The 19,240-nt window shown below is 40.9% G+C and overlaps 1 protein-coding gene across 1 annotated transcript in view; it reads right to left on the bottom strand.

Moving 5' to 3' along the window:
* The window catches only part of dntt (deoxynucleotidyltransferase, terminal), a gene marked incomplete at both ends in the record, with an annotated part of 107,681 nt that overhangs the window by 65,769 nt on the left and 22,672 nt on the right, over positions 1–19,240 (bottom strand). The window contains 3 exons of the mRNA XM_080507387.1: positions 1,903–2,026; positions 2,256–2,327; positions 6,493–6,663. Of these exons, the coding sequence (XP_080363513.1) occupies positions 1,903–2,026; positions 2,256–2,327; positions 6,493–6,663 (367 nt within the window). The remainder of the gene's footprint in view (positions 1–1,902; positions 2,027–2,255; positions 2,328–6,492; positions 6,664–19,240) is intronic.

Genomic DNA, 19,240 nt, shown 5'->3' with positions numbered 1-19,240 from the left:
TTTTACTCTGGGGAGGTGGAGAGTCAGGGCGAATTAAAAGTAAGGTAAAAATGGGATATGTTCTGCCGGCTGATAGGAGGCGACGACCAGTGTGCGCCTGCCGCAGACACAGGAGGATCCCAGCCACTGTTGGGAAGTGCGCTAAATCAAAAGTGACGGATTGATGGGCGTCTGGTGTATTTCAGGCATTTCGCTTTGTATGTTCTGTTGTCTTTGTGCTGCATTAATTCTCCTTTCTGTCCATGTATGACAGAAACAATCTGCCTATTTATTACGGCAGGTTACGGTTAATTAGAGATGCACTGATAGCCTGCTTACTTTTTTAAAGGATGAGTACAAGTATGAGTAATAACCTTTAGCTACTTGCCGATACGAGTGCTTATTAAATGTCAAAAAGCCGAATTCATACTCCATACGCAAATGATACGCGTTGCCACTAACCACTTCCTGGTTTAAGATTTACACACGGCAGAGAGATTTGGGGTTCAAACACATTTCCTGTGTCAAAATCTTGCATTAATTCTCAGCACGGAGTGGAGACCGCAGTGTTCTGAATGATGGATTGTGACCAGTGTGATGAAGAAGTCTGTCAGAATAATGCATCATCGGATTCAGTATCAAAGTGAAAGGGAGGAAACCTGCGAGCAGCGCAGTATAATGTTTCAATTACCACCTTGTGCAGGGTATGCGCATCCTGCAACGTCCCGGGAGGCAGAGAAATGATGCAGGAAAATGAAAACAGCGTGTCAGTCTTTCATTTAAGCATGTAGGCGCTTTGCGGGATTTCTGTCACTGCAACAACTGAAGCGGGTGTTATCTACACGTCTGGCCGCTCATGTACTTCCGTGTTTCTGTGCACTCAGCTAGTTTCCTTCAGATTTGAGCATTGCATCATCTTAGAGAATAATCACAGAAGTTCCTCTTCTGCACACTCCTTCAGTTTTCAGACCCTTTTAATGCCTTTAACCCAGCAACACTTGGAGGTTGGAGGCATTATGTGTTCAGCCATCCTGCATTACTGCCATATTATCGTCACCATGCCTTGAGGCAAATATTCCCAAAGGGCCACATAAGAAATTTACTATTGAGGGCTGAGATGTAAGTTTCATTAGAATTTTGCTCAAGAACAATAATTTCTTGATAGAAAGTATTTTTTTGTTTGTTTGAGTTACTGTTCCTCTGCATCACTTTAGCACTCTTTGTATGGAAATTATCATTTCAGTATTTCAGAAAATATGTATTTAGAGTACTTTTTTTTTTTAACTAACCATCTTTTTTTTCAGCGAATCACCTTTTTTGTGAAGAAATAATTGCTAGACACAATCGTTAATTCATCAATGTTGAATAATGTGTAAAATTTGACCATTTTAGGTGTAATAAAGTCAATAGTGTAGTTTTCATAATCATGCCAACTCTGTCCAAACTAAACCTAAACTTACTAAAGTCACCACAAAAATATTGACGAAATATATATTTTTTTCCAATATATGAACTACGGACATGACAACCCAATCAGAATCCCCCCCCCACTGGGAGGCAGAGACCTTTGGTGGCATTCACTGTGATAGAACGCTCTCCCCTGATTGATGATGGCAGTCACTATGCATTGATTTAGGGAGAGAGAAAAAAACACACACACACTCAAATGGTTGAATTTTGTATTTTTTAGTGGGGTTAAAATCCCTGCTGATTTAATCTGACTTCAGAGAAAACACATTACAGCCACATAAGTAGCCCAGTTTGGGACCAGAAAGAACTGAAATGAAAAGGTCCCAAATGAGACGCCGTTCCCCCTTCGGAGGAATTTAATGACAAAAAACTAGAGTTTATTATTATTTTTTTCTTTTTCTTCTTGTGTAATTTATGCGGCGGCAGAGTGGTGATGGTGAGATGTTGACGTACCGCTCTGTTGCATCCGGTTCAGATGAATGCCGGGTGCCGCCAGGACGTCGCTGAAAGAGCGCAGCCCTCCGCGGTACCACTTCTCCGCCGTCTTCGGTCCAACCCCAAACACACTCGTGAACAGCTGGCAGGAAACGAGGTAAGGACGCAATCAAGAAGACATGTTTCCAAATGGCAGGCTTTTTTCTCAGAAACGAGGGGAGGAGGGGGTGGCGGGATACATGCATTCAAAGGTTGTTTAGGAGCTCTTTCTCCTTAACAGATAGAACATGCAAATGATTTATCAGACCCATTTTAAAGCTCATGAGTAAGGAAAGCGGACAAAGGACAAGAATTGTTTTTCATCCACTGACCTTTAGAGTTTGATACCGTTCATCAGAGAGGATCTTCTCCACGTCAAAAGAACGGCCACATTGAAGGATCTCCTAGAAAACATTAAAGCAGACGATATTATCAAGGGGAGTGATGTCTGTGTTAGCGTTGGCATGTTTTTCTTCCTCCCCCTCCTCCCGTGTGTCTTTTCCATCAACTATTAACAAATAGCTCCAAATCGTTGCACATTTTAAAACCATTTCCACTTAAATCAGGTGTTCTCATTTCCATTCCTTTCCTCAAGAAAATAACGACTTTGTTGTTGCGGGGCCTGGGATTAATACTCATTTTATGGCATTCATAAAAAGCCCAAGGTACTGTTTTCCCTCGATTCCATTGTTTGCTCTGAAACAACTTTGCTTCTTCTTTTAATTGTCTGCGGCTCTCAGCAGAGCACTGCTAATCTGCTGGTCACATTTTAACTGTCTTCATTACGTGAAGGTGTAAAATCAGGCTGCAGTTATCTGGTTAATATCTTCCATGGGGGGAAATTGTAAAAGTGAAGAAGATGAGTTTCTGTGTTTGTGTTTTACTACCTCGGCTCCAGAAAAGTTGGGAAGTTGTGTAAATGTAAATTAGAACAGAGTGATGAAATGCAAATCCCACAAACTCTATTATTTGGGACAAGAGCATTGCCTCCAGCTGGTTACAGGCCTAAACCTACGGTGGCCAAGAGGTGCAAAACAACACTACAACTAACCAGATCGTAGCTTTTAATATGTTTAAACCTGTTAGAATCTATGCAGAATGTGGTTTGAAACTCATTTAATCAAAGCCTTCCCTTGAAGGAGATTCATGATACATATGTTTTTTCCCCCTGCATAGTTGAGTTCTAAATTGCATTTGTAGACTGTGTTTACCAACAAATGTTTTCAGGATTGTTCGAAGTCGTCGGCAGTGAGAATTGTGTCGATTTCACGTTCATTGCCGCATGTGGGCCCAAAGATTATGTAACATAAACAATACATTTATCTGATCCTGTCAAATATCTATTTTTTCCCACAGTCTTGTGGTTGATACTTTACAGTGACTCACTGTTACTGACCTATTGCTAAGTAATCATACTGCGCAAGATTTCACCAGTTTGTTTTCATCAATCCCAACTCTTTTTGTATTTTTTTTTTCATTTCATTTCATCAGGATGGATGAAATATATTCTAACTAATAACAGAGTTGAAACAGTAAAGTCAAACTGCTCTTGTCTGAACTGGATGTCATATAAGGAACCATTTACACATCGACGTTTCAAGAAAAATCTAATTGCTTTTTGCATTTTCGTTTCAGGAAAGTTTCACGTTTATGCAGCAACATTTTGAAAACCACGTCAGTTTACACGGAAGTGGCAGAAATACTGAAACGATGTAGTTAGCATGTCATTGATAGTCATTGATTGATGAGCTGTCGTTGTCAGTATTTATCAAAAGTGGTCCAAGGAATTAAAAATCAGTATCACAGCACACCTTCAAAGGTCTTCTGGACTCACACAAGCAAGTAATCTTTAAAATGAACCAACAATAACACATTGTCTCAGTGAGTTTCCCATCTGATCATTTGCTTATTTACATTTGTGGAAATCAATCGTGATGGCTTTGTAAAATATATGTTGAAAGAAATCATTCTAAATCATATTTTTAATGTATAATTTAAACAATGCACCCGCTTCATTCAGCAGATATCTGGCAGCATCATGTGCTTGTGTTCAAATAGATGTCACCCTGTAAGAACGAGTCGGTGAACTGTGAGTACAGGAGAGTCTGAAGCTTCTTCCACTGCTCATCGATGCGTCCGCCCGTCCACCTCTGCTTTTCAACCCTCCAGCGAAGGCCAACCTCAAAACGCAGCGATAATGCTTCAACACACTTCCTGCTTGGGGACTGACTCACTTCTTCACATGCTGCCTTGACTCTGTCTTTCTCCAAACCCACACACAGAAGAGGAAAAAAAAAAGAAACGCACACACACATACTGTGACTATTCATCCCCAACTCTGCCTGGGCGCTCCCAGACTTTGATGTCAGTAGGCTTATATCTCAAACCCCACTTTGGATGTTCAGTCAGTAGCGAGCGCTTGATTCTCCGCCGACAGTGTCACTCCAATGTGCACGGGCACATCAAGCGCTTAGTTTTTACCCCATTTGGTTTCACTTTGTTTTGCGAGTCTTGTTATTTTCTTGTTTTGAGCGGCGATCTGTTCAAAGAGACAAACCCGGCGGCAGCCTGATTGTGTAGGAAGAGACGTGGAGCCGAGGTCAGCCTGCGTGCCTCTATACGTGAGAAAATGTATGTTATTTAGTTTAATGAATCCGGTCCGCTGCAGGCACTTTTGACAGATTCGGGAAGTCGCTCGGCGTGTATGTTAGGTTGACTGTGGCAGAGACTCACCTTGTTATCCTGCAGGGACCCTGCGCTCTCTCTGAGCAAACATCTCCCGACACTTTGCCTGACAGCATGTCACGATTTCTGCCCTGAGCTCCACTCTAGGCGAGGAGGATGAAGTGACCCAATGAGACTTTTTACCTCCTCAAAGCAGAAAAATAAATGTGTCTGGTATCTGTCAGGCTGTAGCATGTTCTGCGTGCCTGTCTGTCTATGATAGAACTGGTTTTTTTTTTGTTTTTTTATATATTTATATATGTGTTTTTGAAAGCTTGAACTCAACGTACTTTCAAATGTGACAGCCAATGTGTCATACAAGATGAAGTTTCACATTGGAGTCTCCTTCTGGAAAGCTTTCAGGAAAAAAAAGTTGTTATTTCAGCCATTAAACTTCGAAATAAATCATGTTGTCACTCCACTAATGTTTATGTGTTGGGCACTGCTCATCGGTACTGAATTGAAATAGCTAACAAGGTAGCCCCTGCCTGTCCAGTCTTGTTAATCTAGCATCTAGTCTGTCCTTAGTCCAATCAGAAAGATGGCAGACTGAATGTTACGCACAACTGTGTCAAGAAAGAAGGGAAAAGTGCAAATTCTAACACACGGAGGTGGTTTCACACAAAAAAAAAAAAAATATTGATGAAGGCTGTGGCTCCAAATCTGGGGCATGGGTCCCCTTTGGGTGGAGCACCAGAGATTTCTGGGGGTGGTCTGAGGTTTTGTCTGCAATGAGGTTGTCAAAAATAGATTTGCAGTTGTCAAAGATAGTCACAATAAGCTTCAACTCTCAACAGGTCCTCACTTTCTCTGACTTGTACTCTATTGGTCATTTCATTGACAATATCACCTTTAATCTCTGATACTCCAAATATACACCTCCGAACCAAAACCTCAACTTTAAATGACCTTGTGATCTGTCAGTTTTTCTATTTTATACTGGATATAATGGCGTTAACTATAAACATCAGTAAAGTGGTGATTCAGGAGGTTGTATTAATACTTTCTACTTAATAGTAGAAGACATTGATAATAATCCTTGGTCGTATCAGGTCTCCTTCTGTCTCTGTGTTAAATCCGCGTCACTGACCTGTTTGCCACTTCCTTTCTTATTTAGTTACTCACTGTTTTGTCCACATCTCCATTCACTTGCTCTTCCCCTCGTCTGTGTGTCTGACTGTTTCAACGCGTTCCACCGGTGTCACTTCCTCCATGTGTATTGAATCTCTTCTCCCTCGTGTGTCTGTTGTCAGATCGTCAATCAGACGTCCCGCAGTTCCTCGTGTTCCCTGTACTTTCTTTGTGTTTTTAGATTCAAATGTTCCTGACTGCCGCTCGTGTTTCTGATTTCTCCCTCTGGATTCTCTGGATCCATGTAGTAACGGCAATAACCAGACAATGGGACATTGAAGCATAGATTACTGTCCAGTTTGTTTCCAACGTGTCGAATAACATCCTTCTTAACTGGTTGTCCATATTGTTATAATCATAGGTTTAATCCTATATCTGCTTTTGATATTTATGAGTTTCCAGTTGTGTTTGGTTATGCCAAGTCTGATTTAAGATTTCATTACATGATTACTTTCTGAGTTTCCCACTGTTTCTTGTCTGTAGTCTTGTTTACCCTTTGATTTTTTTTTCTCGTGTTTCATTCATCTCAGATAAATAAATTCAAGGTCTTGGGTTGCACAGCTAGATAATTAACCTTTGCATCATTTCTTGGTGGCAAACACCACATTGAAAGTTTTTTTTTTTCTTTTTCAAATACATGAATTCATTCCATATCGTGCAGCTTTCTTGGTTTAAATGATGTTTCATGACAAAATTGCACAATCTGGGACTTGCCTCCATCACAGCCTTACAGTGTTCCCCCAGGCAGGGCAGACCCTCTGTGTCCCCCAGACACCGTATGGCCCGGGGCAGACTCTTCAGGACAGACGAGGCTCTCCTGAAGGCCAGGCATCGACCCTGAATCTCGTTGAACTCGTATCTCTCTGCCAGCACCTCAAAAGCATCCTGCAGGGAGAGGAAGAGGAGGGCAGGTCATGGAAGGTAGAACAATGATGTGGTGGTGGTGGTGAAGACATGAAAAAGAGATTGTCCAGCTGTAAGACGTAGCATGTGAAAGCTGTATGGTTTTATGAACCACTTGCATTCAAACAAAGGAAAAGAAGGAAAGGATCGGGTGGGCAAAGTGTGTTTGGTGTGCATTCACATGTGAGAGGCAGTGACCTGTAGAGAGAACCAGACAGGGACATGGAGCTTCCTCCATGCTCCATCACTCCTCTGCGTCTCTGCTCCTGTCCCCGCCATCGCTCCCATACAGTAAGAACAGGCTGCATGTTGCTTTCCTTCTGGATGACCGGGCAGAGACATTAGAGGCTGGTGAACACCAGAGACGAACCTGTCATTTTCCACTTCTTCACAAGGGGATGCCCCGGCGGGGTTTGGGGGGGGGGGGGGGGGGGGAGGGGTTGCTCTAACGGGCTCCAGCCACAACGCAGGATGAATGTACGAATCTACTGGAGAGTTCAACCATTGTTTCAAACCCTGACTCTACTCAACTTTGACATTCGGCGGCTGTGGATGAAAAGCTGTGGATGTGTTACCATGGAACCAAAAGCAGCAGCCATGTTTGGTTGGGTTGTACATTCCCTCCTCAACAATGCCGTTCACTTTATTTAAGTGAGAACTTCCAGACAGTATAAGTGAGATACAGCGACATTATTTAATAGGACTCAGCAACACACACACACACATATGTGGTACAATGATTTGACGCTGCTGCTTTAATATTCTAATAATTTATGAATGAAATCAAACTAAAGATTTATCTTCGAACTAAATCAAGACATGTGATTCAGACCCTCTCAGTCTGTTTGACGCACAGAAAGATTAACCAGTGTTTGTTTTTCTGTCCATAGATTAACCCTTTCTTTGGTAACATTTCTTCTGATTCCTCATTACAAAACAACACAATGAGACTGCTGAACGTTGAGACAGGTGCTGCTTTTTTGTGTTAAGCGACTTCAGGAAGTACATTTGATTAATGCTTTAAATTTAAAACTTATTAAAAAAAAAACATTTTGCTCGAGCTATTGGAAGTGGTGCAAGTGCCTGTTTCCAAACACACACACACACACACACACACACACACACACACACACACACACACACACACACACACACAGTTCTTATATAGTCATATATTTTTGAAAATTACTGAATATTGAGACTTTTTATCTTTTTTTTTTGCTTGAATTCATCAGCTCTGTATCATTCTTGTCAGTTCCCTGCTTTTCACTCGATTCTACATTATAAAAAATGTCACATATGGGAATTGATGCCACTCAATGTTCTGTGATGGAAACTTAACAGAATTTCAAAGAAAGAACTTCCAACAATCAATTGTGGCAATTTTATCACAGGTTGGAAGCATATCCAAAGAAAATCTGTTTTAACGGGAAACAACTTCAAGTACAACTGTGTTCAGCATCAGCCACCATCTTCACGAGTAATGCAACCTACAGTTATCATGGCAGCAGCGTATACAGACGATTTACTTTTAGAATCACATCAAATTGACCAGGCTGGTTCCACTCCAGTTAGCGCCGATCAAAGTGTGCAATTGGTGGAGACCAAATTGTAAATTAGCTGCAGTAATATGGTGCCAAAACCACATAGATACAGACGTGATCTTTTTATTTATATTTTTCCTTTATGCAGCTTTACTCTACGGAACAATTGAAGCCCTTCTCAAAGAAAGCATGAACATAAAGCTGTGCAACAGAATCTGCATAGCGTGTTCACAGCTTCAAACCGATCCACAGTCTACTACAATTGATTTCACAACATATTTGTACTGCACCAGAGTTCAACTGCAGCTGCAGAACTGTTGAACGCAACTGACCAGCACAGTGCACATGTGCAATATCAACATTTCAGAAAGTTCCTTTTACACTGCATCATTTAGTCAAACTATGTTTATTCACATGAAACCAGCAAAAACACTGAAAATGGGTTAGGACTACAGGAGGCCGCCATTGTTGTTGTTGTCCAGGTACCTGTGCATGTGCAGAAGAAGTAATCACTCCATCCGTAGTGCAAATGCACAGTAGCAGCAATTAAGAAAAGTCAGATCGTTTTCAAAAAGTTCCGCTTTGGAAGCTGTCTTCAAAAAGTTGTGTTTTCAGCGCTCCCGAGTCGTGGACGAAATTCAACAAACGTTTCCATTTGCACATGGAGAGGTGGTTGTCTAAACAGGACCTTAGTGTGGTCCACAGTTTAGTCTTCACTCCTGGTACAGCAACACATTTATTACAGTTACAGTTGCCGTGATGTCAAAGTTTGTGTCATATCAGGGATGCTTCAGTGCCTTTAGTGGTTGTAAATGTTATCAAAAACAGCTTGGCAAAGAATAAATAAAACTGGTCTGACAAACAGTGAGGAAAAAAAACGTTTTGTTGATGAAAATGTAACTTCTTATTATTTTGTGCTTTTTAAAAAGCCACCCTGTGGTTCTTCCCTCACCAACTGAAAAAGACTTGTTGCCCTTGTAAACAGGCATTAAGTAGTTGCTTCATTGTCTTTTCAACGTGTTAGATTTTGTTGACTTTTCTCCGAGTGAGGAAAAAAAGAACAAGTAATTGCATTCATTTTGTTACTTTCCTCCAGCCTTCACATTCAAAGTCTAATTTTGCACTTTGAGAGAATGAAGTGAGAGAAAAGTAGTCGACGAAACAACTTGAACGCCACACTCTCTAATAGCAGAGCGTACTGGCACGTGGCGGAACACTTGGCACCGTGTTGGGTTGGACCGCTGAAGTGAAGAGCTATTGTTGCAGAACGGAGAAGAAAAACATGTCACTGAGGAAAAAGTTGGATGGTCGTCACCACAGCTATTCATCAGACACACAAGCACCACTTTTTTTCTGGTTTATGACTAACAAATCAAACAGCTCTGAGACGGAGCGGGCTGGAGGAACAAAGAGCAGCAGGAGGCGCTAACAATATGAGAGTGACCATTATTTATAATAGGCAGCACACACTGTACAAATAAATCAGAACAATCTGGAATAAAGTTGGAGGTATAATTTATTCTACTCTTACACCAGCTTTAAGGCATAAAAAACAAACACATGTAGAGAACTTAACTACTGCAGCAACTGGAAAAAACCAATGCATCATGGTGGGGAAAAAAGGGGGATGATCAAAGACCTTCATTTTACTATCCCTCAAGAGCTTTTCATATTGTGTTAAACTCTATTTACAGTTTAGACACTATTTATGCTATGGTTCAAGTGAAAACGCATAATTTGGGGGTTCTCAAAGTTTTGTGTTCACAAAGCAACGCTTTGAAAACGACGCCTGTTTACACAGAAACAATGTAGTTGGCCACAATGGTGTGTGCACAGACTTTGTCAACTGTTGTTGTTTTGTTGACCTAATTTCAACTGCAAGTGTCAAATTACATTGTTCTGCAAGCTGGAGGCATTTTTTTTGGCACGCTGCAGAAGACAACATGACCATGACAGAAACAAACATATCAAAGTGGTCAAGTCAAGGTGGATGAGATTTTGGTAAAAACACAAAAACGGAGGGGATACTAGTCAGCAGCGAGTGGCAGGCACACACAACATTTCATCTGAAAGTTTCTAGTTTTTGTCACAATGGTAATTAATGGCAGCTTACTGACAAAAGTAGTGGCAGTTGGTTTGTAACATGCTTCCAACACTGGCAGCGAGTGCACAGCTCCACTATTTTAAAGAAGTTGTAACTGTAATCAAGCACGTATTTGTTTAGTAAGATTCTGCTGCTACTGTTTCATTATTTCCAGTCAACATCACTCTCAGCCTCTGGATGTGCAGAGCCTTCTTCTCCACATGCTAAGAAATTAGTCTGTTATTCTGCATTTGGGTCAGCGTTTCATATAATGTTTACTCCAGCGTGTCTCCACTTTGCCCTTTTTGTAGCTCATGAATCGGTGATGTTTCCGAGTACAATAATAAGAACTGATATCAGGGAAATGTCACGCAGCAGAAAGACCGACCTGCCGGCACACGGAGCCCGGAGACGGTGCGGGGTCGAACAGCTGAGACATGCTGAATGCAGGACCTGAACTTAATGCAGTAGGGGAGCATTAACCAAAGTCTTCCCGGAACATCCCCCTGCCTCCGTTTTCCTCTCCTCCGGCCAAGCCGCGATTCGAGGTCACTGCGCCACCCGCAGCCCCGCACAGGCATTGAGCCTCGGGTCAGTGAGCAGCAGACTTTAGCCTGGCTCACCCAGGAGACGCGCTGACCCGTTTCCAGCAGCACACGGGAAGGAAATGACCCTTTTACATCACACAAGGGTACACACACACACACACACACACACCCACACACATAGCCAGGCTCTCCGCACAGCTTGTTACTACGAAGGTGATAGGCCACACTTGTCTAGAATGTGTTGCAGGGCTGTGTGTGTGCAATAGAGGTTGCACCAGAGGCTCAATGCTCCGAGAAACTCCCGGGAAATAACAGCCACACTGTAAAATGTGGATTATCCAAACATAATGAGATTATCCAGAGCACAACATCGAGGCGGACATGGATTTCTTGCAGAGTGAAAGCGCAGGCAGATACATTATTTTCCACAATGTAGACAGCTGCTGGAAGGATGGGCAGTATGTGAAAAGGCAGCGACCTCCAAACTTTAGAGAGGCGGTGAGGTGACAGAAAATTCAATCAAGACAGGTAGGAGGTTTTAAAGGATATGTCAGAAATGCTCTCAGTTCTCTATTCATTATTATAGTCCTCTTTAGCACCAAGTGCTTGAGGTGCTAATCCTGTATTTACTGTCAGGTTATTAAATCTAGTCTGAACCAATGAATGCTGGAGCCACCAAAGGAACAAAAAACTGATTGAGTTCTTTACTCTAGAAGAATTATGCCTATGATATGTGTTCATATAAAGAAAGACTTTTACTCAATGAGACAATGAGGCAACTCGAACTACGGCATACTAGTGGTGGGTGCCATAACCAACAAATATTGTCATTAAAAAAAAACATGCTTGTTGTGAATAAATGAGTTTAAGAATTAACACGGATCAGGATTCAACTTGTCGAAAAAACCTCCGTCTCCGTGGAAATGGGAAAACACTACTTTTTGAAAATGCTCCAACTCCGTCAAGATGAAGGATAACGCAACTTTTCTGAAATGCTGCTACTGTGCATGCACACCGCGACCGTAGTAAACAGTTCTTCTTCACGTCCTCGACTCGACAGACAGCAACAACATTTTCCTCCAGAGTGTCACGACTCCCAGTCCATATTTTCTTGGGATTTTTTTTTTAATAGTTTTCTAGTTGAGTCACCCGGGGTAGCAATCCAACTTCGTCGTCTGTAATGTTTATAGCGTATTGTCCTCTGCGCGCATGTGCGTGTGACTCACTCACTCGTAACTACGTTTTCAGCGTTTCTGCTATTTCCATGTAAACAGAGATCATTTTCAAAATGTAATCTTGTAAACGCAATATTTTTATGAAACAAAGATATAAAAACTTGTATTGAAGTTTTAACTCTGAAGCAAACTTTTTTTTTCATTTTGTCTTTAAAAGATAGTAATAGCCTTGGTGGGCCATTCTGGAATGATTTTATCATTTGAATAGAAACAACAAGTTAATATTAACAAAACTGAATGATGTAATGTCATATTTTGTAAATAAATAAATTAGTTGTTTCATTCAGCCATTATTAATGTAACGTCCTCACTCTTCAAGTCGTCTTTTGCTGCAGCTTCAGTGTTGATCACTGCTCCCACAGCCGCTGCTTGGATCATTTCTTCACAACTTTGAATCTTCCTCATTCATATGAGGAAGAGGATGTACAGATATTTGTCTTCAAACGGAGGGAATAAAAGTCTTCTGCTGAAATACAAATTGCTTGTCACTCCTCCACTCAGCTCACTGCGTGTTTACAGATGAAGATTTCAAAGTGCTGCTAACGAAACAGCTCAGTCGAACAATGTTGTCGTGCAATGTCATCAGCTATTTGCCATTTTTTGATCATCCCGGACGTCTGTGCAACAACAGCCCCAATATTCACTTACATTTTAAATATTTGCCTGGATTACAGCAACCCTGGATGATCATCTGCAGAAATCGTAAATTAAACTGAAGGTTTCGATTTTTTGGTTTTCATGAAGTACTTTTTTTCATTTTGAGTCTGACTCAACCATCTTAACAGTCTTATTGTAGCCGTGCATTAAGTGCCAGTTTCTTTAATCCAATTCACTACAATCTGACATCAAATATTTACTTCAGAATTTACCCTTAACCTTTAAATTATACAGATAAAAAGGAGATTGTCTTCAGGAATCAGTGTGTGTGAAGAGGAGAAGAGAAGAGGAAACACTGTATTGTCTTTAAAAGGAAGATGGAATCCTGAATAGCTTTTTATTTTAATTAAAAAAAGATTTCGATTTGTGGCAAAAAAAAATCTGAAAATATCCCAAAATGCTAATGCACTTATTTGAATTTAAAGAAGTTTAGACTGTCACATTCAATCAACTCACCTGTGGAAAAACAGAACACACACACACACACACACACACACACACACACACACACACACACACACACACACACACACACACACACACACACACACACACACACACAGTCCTGTAAAAGTCCTGTCAGCTGTCACGTTGTCGTAGCAGCTGTGTGGTGTCGGTGCTGCAGGCTCAAAAATCCACCCCTCATATGCGTCCAACTAATTAATGAGGAGTTAAGGCTGCTGGTGGGGGTGGCAGGGGTGGTGCTGGTGGTTGGGGGGGTTGATATAGCGTGGCGATTTACCCCCCACCACCGGATATCACGGACATGCCTGCGAGTCATGTTCACTCAGCAGCCCGCCTCGCTGCATGCACAAAGAGAAACCATGAAAGGAGGTCAGAGAACCCACTGAGAAGAGTTTTAACACTATTAACATCCCGGAGATGGATTTTATCTGTCCCATATCTAATGATGGAGGAGCGAACGTTGTTCTGGAACGTTTACTACTTTGGATTCGACCTCAATTCCCAAAAAGTCGGGCCATTTGTCAAATGTTGAAAGCAAATTGTAATAGATGGTGCAAACTAATTTGTGTGTGTCTTTATTTTTTAATGAAAGTCATTAGAAATACTCATAATATCTGAACTTTGGAACAATGCATATGTGTTATAAGGTTTGGGCTTTATTGTTTTGCTAATTTGGGGAAGACTTTTGCAAAAAAATGACAAAGGGTCTGTATGAAGCATCCTGACTTGCGCACGATAATAGCATTGTTTTTGCATTTTTGCTAAAGAAGCATTTCACATTAACACAGCAATGTTTTGAAAACGATGTCCTTTTATAGTTTCTTTGCAGTTTTTACAATTTGCTTGGTTGTTTCCAGGGCCAGTTTGGAGCCTCTTGTGGGCCAGTCCACGAATTGTTTTGTGGCTTGTTTTGTGTACTTTGCATTGTGGCTGATCGCTCCTCATCTTTTTGTGCTTGCCATCCTGTATCTCTGTATATATTCAGCTGTACAGCCACTTCATCCGGTGGTGACTGGACGTCTGCTGTGTGTTTGGAGTATTTAAGCTGTTTTCTCTACTTGGACCCGGCGCAGCAGAGCCACGGTGCAGTGACTTTTGCCATCATTTTACAAAGGCAGATATTTTGGGCTGCTTTTTAGGTGGTTTACTTGTCAAGGTTTCCTCCCCCTCTATTCACTAATGTGAGGGTGCTCACCTGTACAGGTGTGCTCCTGTCTATGTCTGTGTATGTGTGGTTTCACACATATAAATGTTTCAACCCCCCCAGCCACTTCCTGAAAACTAGATTTTAAAGAAATTCAAGGAAAGGTTTTTATGACGGCACCAATAACACTTTTTAAAATGACGAGCACAAGTATGAATACTAACCGTTGTCAATTCAGTATACCGATATAAGTACTTTGTAAATGCCTTTGTCTATTTTATACACACAAACGATATGTGAATGCCATGCCTTGCCTTGAACCACCTATGTGAAGCTCCAATAATCTTGTACTACTGCGTTCATGTTACGCACAGGGCAGTGTCAAGCGTCTATCTACACACTGCCCTATGCGTAATATAGACTATGGACTGATCTTGTTTTCAATGTGTATCAGGCATACTTTATAATGTGTAACATGTAGGTGAGTGAGCTCCAAACCTCTATAGCATGTAGTCATGGTGATTAAGTTGTAAACTAGATCTCGCCTTTTGAATGACAATCTTAATTTTGTCATTCTCATTAATATTAAAGAATCTTCAAACCACGGGCATCACTCGTGATCTCTCTTCTACCTACTGTTGACATTGCTTACATCAAATACTCCATAGTAGGCTACTCCATGCAGTGTTGGACACACTGCATTGTTAATTAGTGCATCCCGAGTTTTTATATTCAATAGTTTTCTAAACAATTGATCCTACTTAGATCTGCAGTAGGCTGGATTTGATCCAAAGCAACTTGTCAACAATCGAATCCAGAGCCAGCCCAAAAGGACACAATCCTGCACGTATTCCTACCTATAGGCAAATTGAAGTCACTAAATTGAAGTCGTGAAAAAATAAAATAAAATACTGAAAGAACAAGTAAGTAAACTCAACATAAAGTAGCCTGTAGCAGGAAATTGAACCTGTCTCGATTCTGCTGTAAGGTGAGAGTGAAAACCACTACACCATCACAAACCCCCACAAAGAAACAACAAACGCAACAGTTTGATCTATCTCTTGATCCTGTAAGTGTTTGCTGTAAGCCTCTTCCAGTTAACTCGACCGACTGAGGGAAGGAATGGGTTTGATATATTTAGGGTTCAGCGCTCCAGTCTTCTCATCCATGGCATTTTTTTTTTTTTTATCGATACATCGGAGAAGTTGTGCTGCAGGGAAACAAATTGAGGACCTTTAGCTTGTTTTCTTCCCAGACCACTTCCATTCGCCAACTCTTTCTCCCCGTGCACTCATTAGTCTTGTCAATGTGTTCTCTCTCTGTCAACGTACGTGTGTGCGCGCGTGCGTGTGTGTGTTTGTGTTTGTGTTTGTGTTTGTGTTTGTGTTTGTGTTTGTGTTTGTAAGAGGAAAGCGTTTTGAGGCCACCTGTCAATCAGCCAAGACAGAAATGTCAATTTTTGTGTCAGCGTGCGCCAGGCTTACGGTAAAATGATGACAGCGCAAGACTCAAGGCTAAGTAGATTTCTTTTTTTCTTTCATATAAAAAGGAGAGGGTGTAAGCTCTTCTTGTAAATACAGCAGGGATTTTAACAGATACAGAGAGAGCAACGTGACAAGGAGAATGAGTCAGATCACAGTATGTACAGGGTGATAGGAAAAGGTATTAAGTCTGGGGGGGAGGGAAAAACCCCAAAAAGAAATAGGCAGGAAGAATCCAGGTGGTGGACGACAACAGACATGGCCAAAGATGTTGAGGGACAAAGAGGAAGATGGGATGAATAAATCAACAGAGCATAGCTGTGGAGTGAAGGGACGCGTCGCCACCGGTGTGTGATTGACACCTCACCGGGGTGCTGAGATGTTGCCGAGGACGCCACTCCGCACCACATTCCTCCTCCTCCTCGTCCTCCGGATGCTCCCTCCTTCCTGAATATCACTGCAGGTTTCCTCCTGACACTTCCTCTGCCTGTCTCATGCATCCCCTACACATGCAGCCGGCAGTATGAATCACATCATTTGAAAGCCCGAAGTGCTAAAGAATTACTTCACTAACTCATACGGCAAGTGCCTGTGATTTAAACCTGTCATTTCTGCTCATTTAAATGCTTATATAATCATGATCTTATCACATATTTAATGACTGTACTAATACGCAATGCCTGTAACAAGTGAAAGGGGGGTTTTGAAATATCTTTCTCATAATAATCACCAAGCACTAACAACTGCCTGATTATCGGAAGCACCACCAATGGTTTTTCAGTGCCCATTGTAATTATCCACATTGTTAATAGTTTTCAGGACTTACTAAGCATATGTTTTGGTGTTATTCAGTAACTGTCTTTATTACACACTACAAATGTCATTGAATAGACATGACTGAGGATGGAATTAATTTCTGTTCTGTTAATGCATTTTGCCTGTAATCTGTGACCTTTGAGTGCAGGTGTGTGACCGATTATATATGTCTCTCTACTCTGCTGGTACAAGTGTCAAAGCTGTCTTCAAGGATATACAACTTTGTTTTTCTCCAACCAGCTTCATTCTCAGACCTTGGCTCTCATAAATAGATGAGTGAATTGCCTAAAGGGGGTGGGAGTTGCTGGTGTCAATTTGAGGGTGGCCTGGAGGTTCAGGCAGTCTGCCTGTTTTTCTTGTGTGTGTTGGTGTGATAATGTGAGATCTCTGTCTTCTTTTCTAAATGAATGCCTTTGCATCCAATATATGGTTTCATCCACTCATCCTTTTGAAATAGAATGTTTACACCACTCAGCTCTGTGGGAGGTCATCTAACAGCCGATGCACAGACTCTAAAAGACTCCCACTCGATCAGTTTTAGCCAAACTGCACACCAAACTAATACTAACCCTATCATACCATACCATACCACAACGTAACAAAACTCCTGAAAACTTGTCTACATCTAGTCCAAAACTAATTCCTGAAGTCCTATATAAACCCAGCCAAAATTCCTGAAAATGTATGAAAACCAAGTAAAAAAAATCCCTCCTGACATCTTGCTAGAACCCAGTCAAGAAAATGTTATGACAAATATGTATTGTCTAAAAAAAAATGTGTAAACCCAGTCAAATCAATAGAAAACCAGTCTAAACTCCTGAAAACATGTCCAAATCCAATCCAAAACTATACAGTACCAGTCTAAACCCAGTTGGAAACTCTCGAAAATGTTCATAAACCCTGTCCAAACTTTAAAAAACCAGTATAAACACCCTCTGGATTCCTAAAAATGTCTACAAGCACAGTGAACAACTTTAGGAAACCAGTGTAAATTCGAGGGGCAATTTATGATCACAAATCAACCTCATGTTTTTGGACTGTGGGAGGAAATCAGAGTACCCGGATGAAAACCACACACACATTGGGAGAACATGCAAACTCCACACAGGACTCATGACCTGGTCACTGTGAGGTGAGAGTATTACCACTGCTCCACCATGCAGCCCAATTGTATTAATCCCATAAGGACATTCTTTACAGTTGCTCCCCTCAAAATAGAATAAGACATTAATAAGATAGAATATTTAAATATCAATAAGAAAATATTAATATTTACAAGACTGATTGCTTACAATGGTTAATAGATACAGTATAAACTGTGTGAAAGGCTGGACAGTGAAGAAGCTTTTGGTTTTACCTTTACGTATAGAGATGTAGATACTTCTGAACAAAAAGCCCTTTAATTATCACCTCCTGCTGCAACTGAAAGTCCAAGTTTGTTCTTGGTTCTAGTTTCTTCATTGTGATTGACTGTGATTGTAGCAGCTTGTAAACAAGATTTATCACACAGTATCTCATTTTGGTCGGAGTCCATGATTCATTTTTTTCGAACGTATGAAGTCAGAAACTACAACTGTAATTTATTTCCGATGTTTCAACCTCGTTGTGGAAACCATTCAGCTTTTTGTGTTTTTTTTTTCCTTCTTTAATAAATCACACTCTGGTGGTTTGCGTACGGTTCCCACTCCACAAAGTCACAACAGTCTGAACGATATGGCCGCAGACACATCTGCGAAAATGCGCTGTGTGAAATCCTCAACAGTGTTGGATGTTTTGACACTTTCGCAGTGTTTACATGGCACCTCGACGTGCTTCATAAATACAAGACCAATCTACAATTCAACATCTTTAATGAGTCGCTCTGCTTTTTGCTTCGTGTTGAATAAAAGCTTTGATTAGCGGGTATATAATAGGGTTAGCAGCTATAATGCACCGTAGTCTGTTTTGTAGTAAGTTTTTCTCTTGCTGTAATGTGCAGTTACTAATGGCGAGAAAGGTTATACAGGCATTTGTAGTAATTTTTCTATTTTCAAATGCCAAATTGTTTTTTTCTCTTTTCTCAGCCAGAGTTTTCAGTTGAAAATAGTTCTGCTGACGTACAAGTTAGGAATTGCCTTTAACCGAGTAGAGGGAGGTTGTTTTTCAGATCTGGTTTTGCTCTTAAAAAGAACATGAAGAAAAGAAAGAAATAACAACAACACATCCTCGTACAGATGGTGCCCAAAATGGTTGAAGGTCTGTATTCACGCCACAACCTCTCAAATAAAACATTTTCCCCAAGATTAGTGGCCGTGAGACACATTTTACTTCAGAGGACACGTACAGTTAATGTCATCTTTACTTTAGATTTAAAAATAAACCTTTACATTTCAACTTTAGAAGTTTTGTGATGAACATGTTGAATTTATCCCCAAATCAATCTCAACATAAAGCCAATTTTAATGAAACATTCTGGTGCAAAATATAATGAAATATCAGAAAAACATCTCCTATAGCTGTTGCATCATGGGTGTTTTTACGAACTCATCCTGCTAACATGGCTTTGAGGCTGATGCTTTTTTTTTTGCATTTTCACAACGAAGTAGC

Source organism: Blennius ocellaris, assembly GCF_963422515.1.
Source record: "Blennius ocellaris genome assembly, chromosome: 13".
In the NCBI taxonomy this organism is placed as follows: Eukaryota; Metazoa; Chordata; class Actinopteri; order Blenniiformes; family Blenniidae; genus Blennius; species Blennius ocellaris.
The sequence above is the reverse complement of the archived record's forward strand: the minus strand, read 5'-3'. Positions and strand labels throughout refer to the sequence as shown.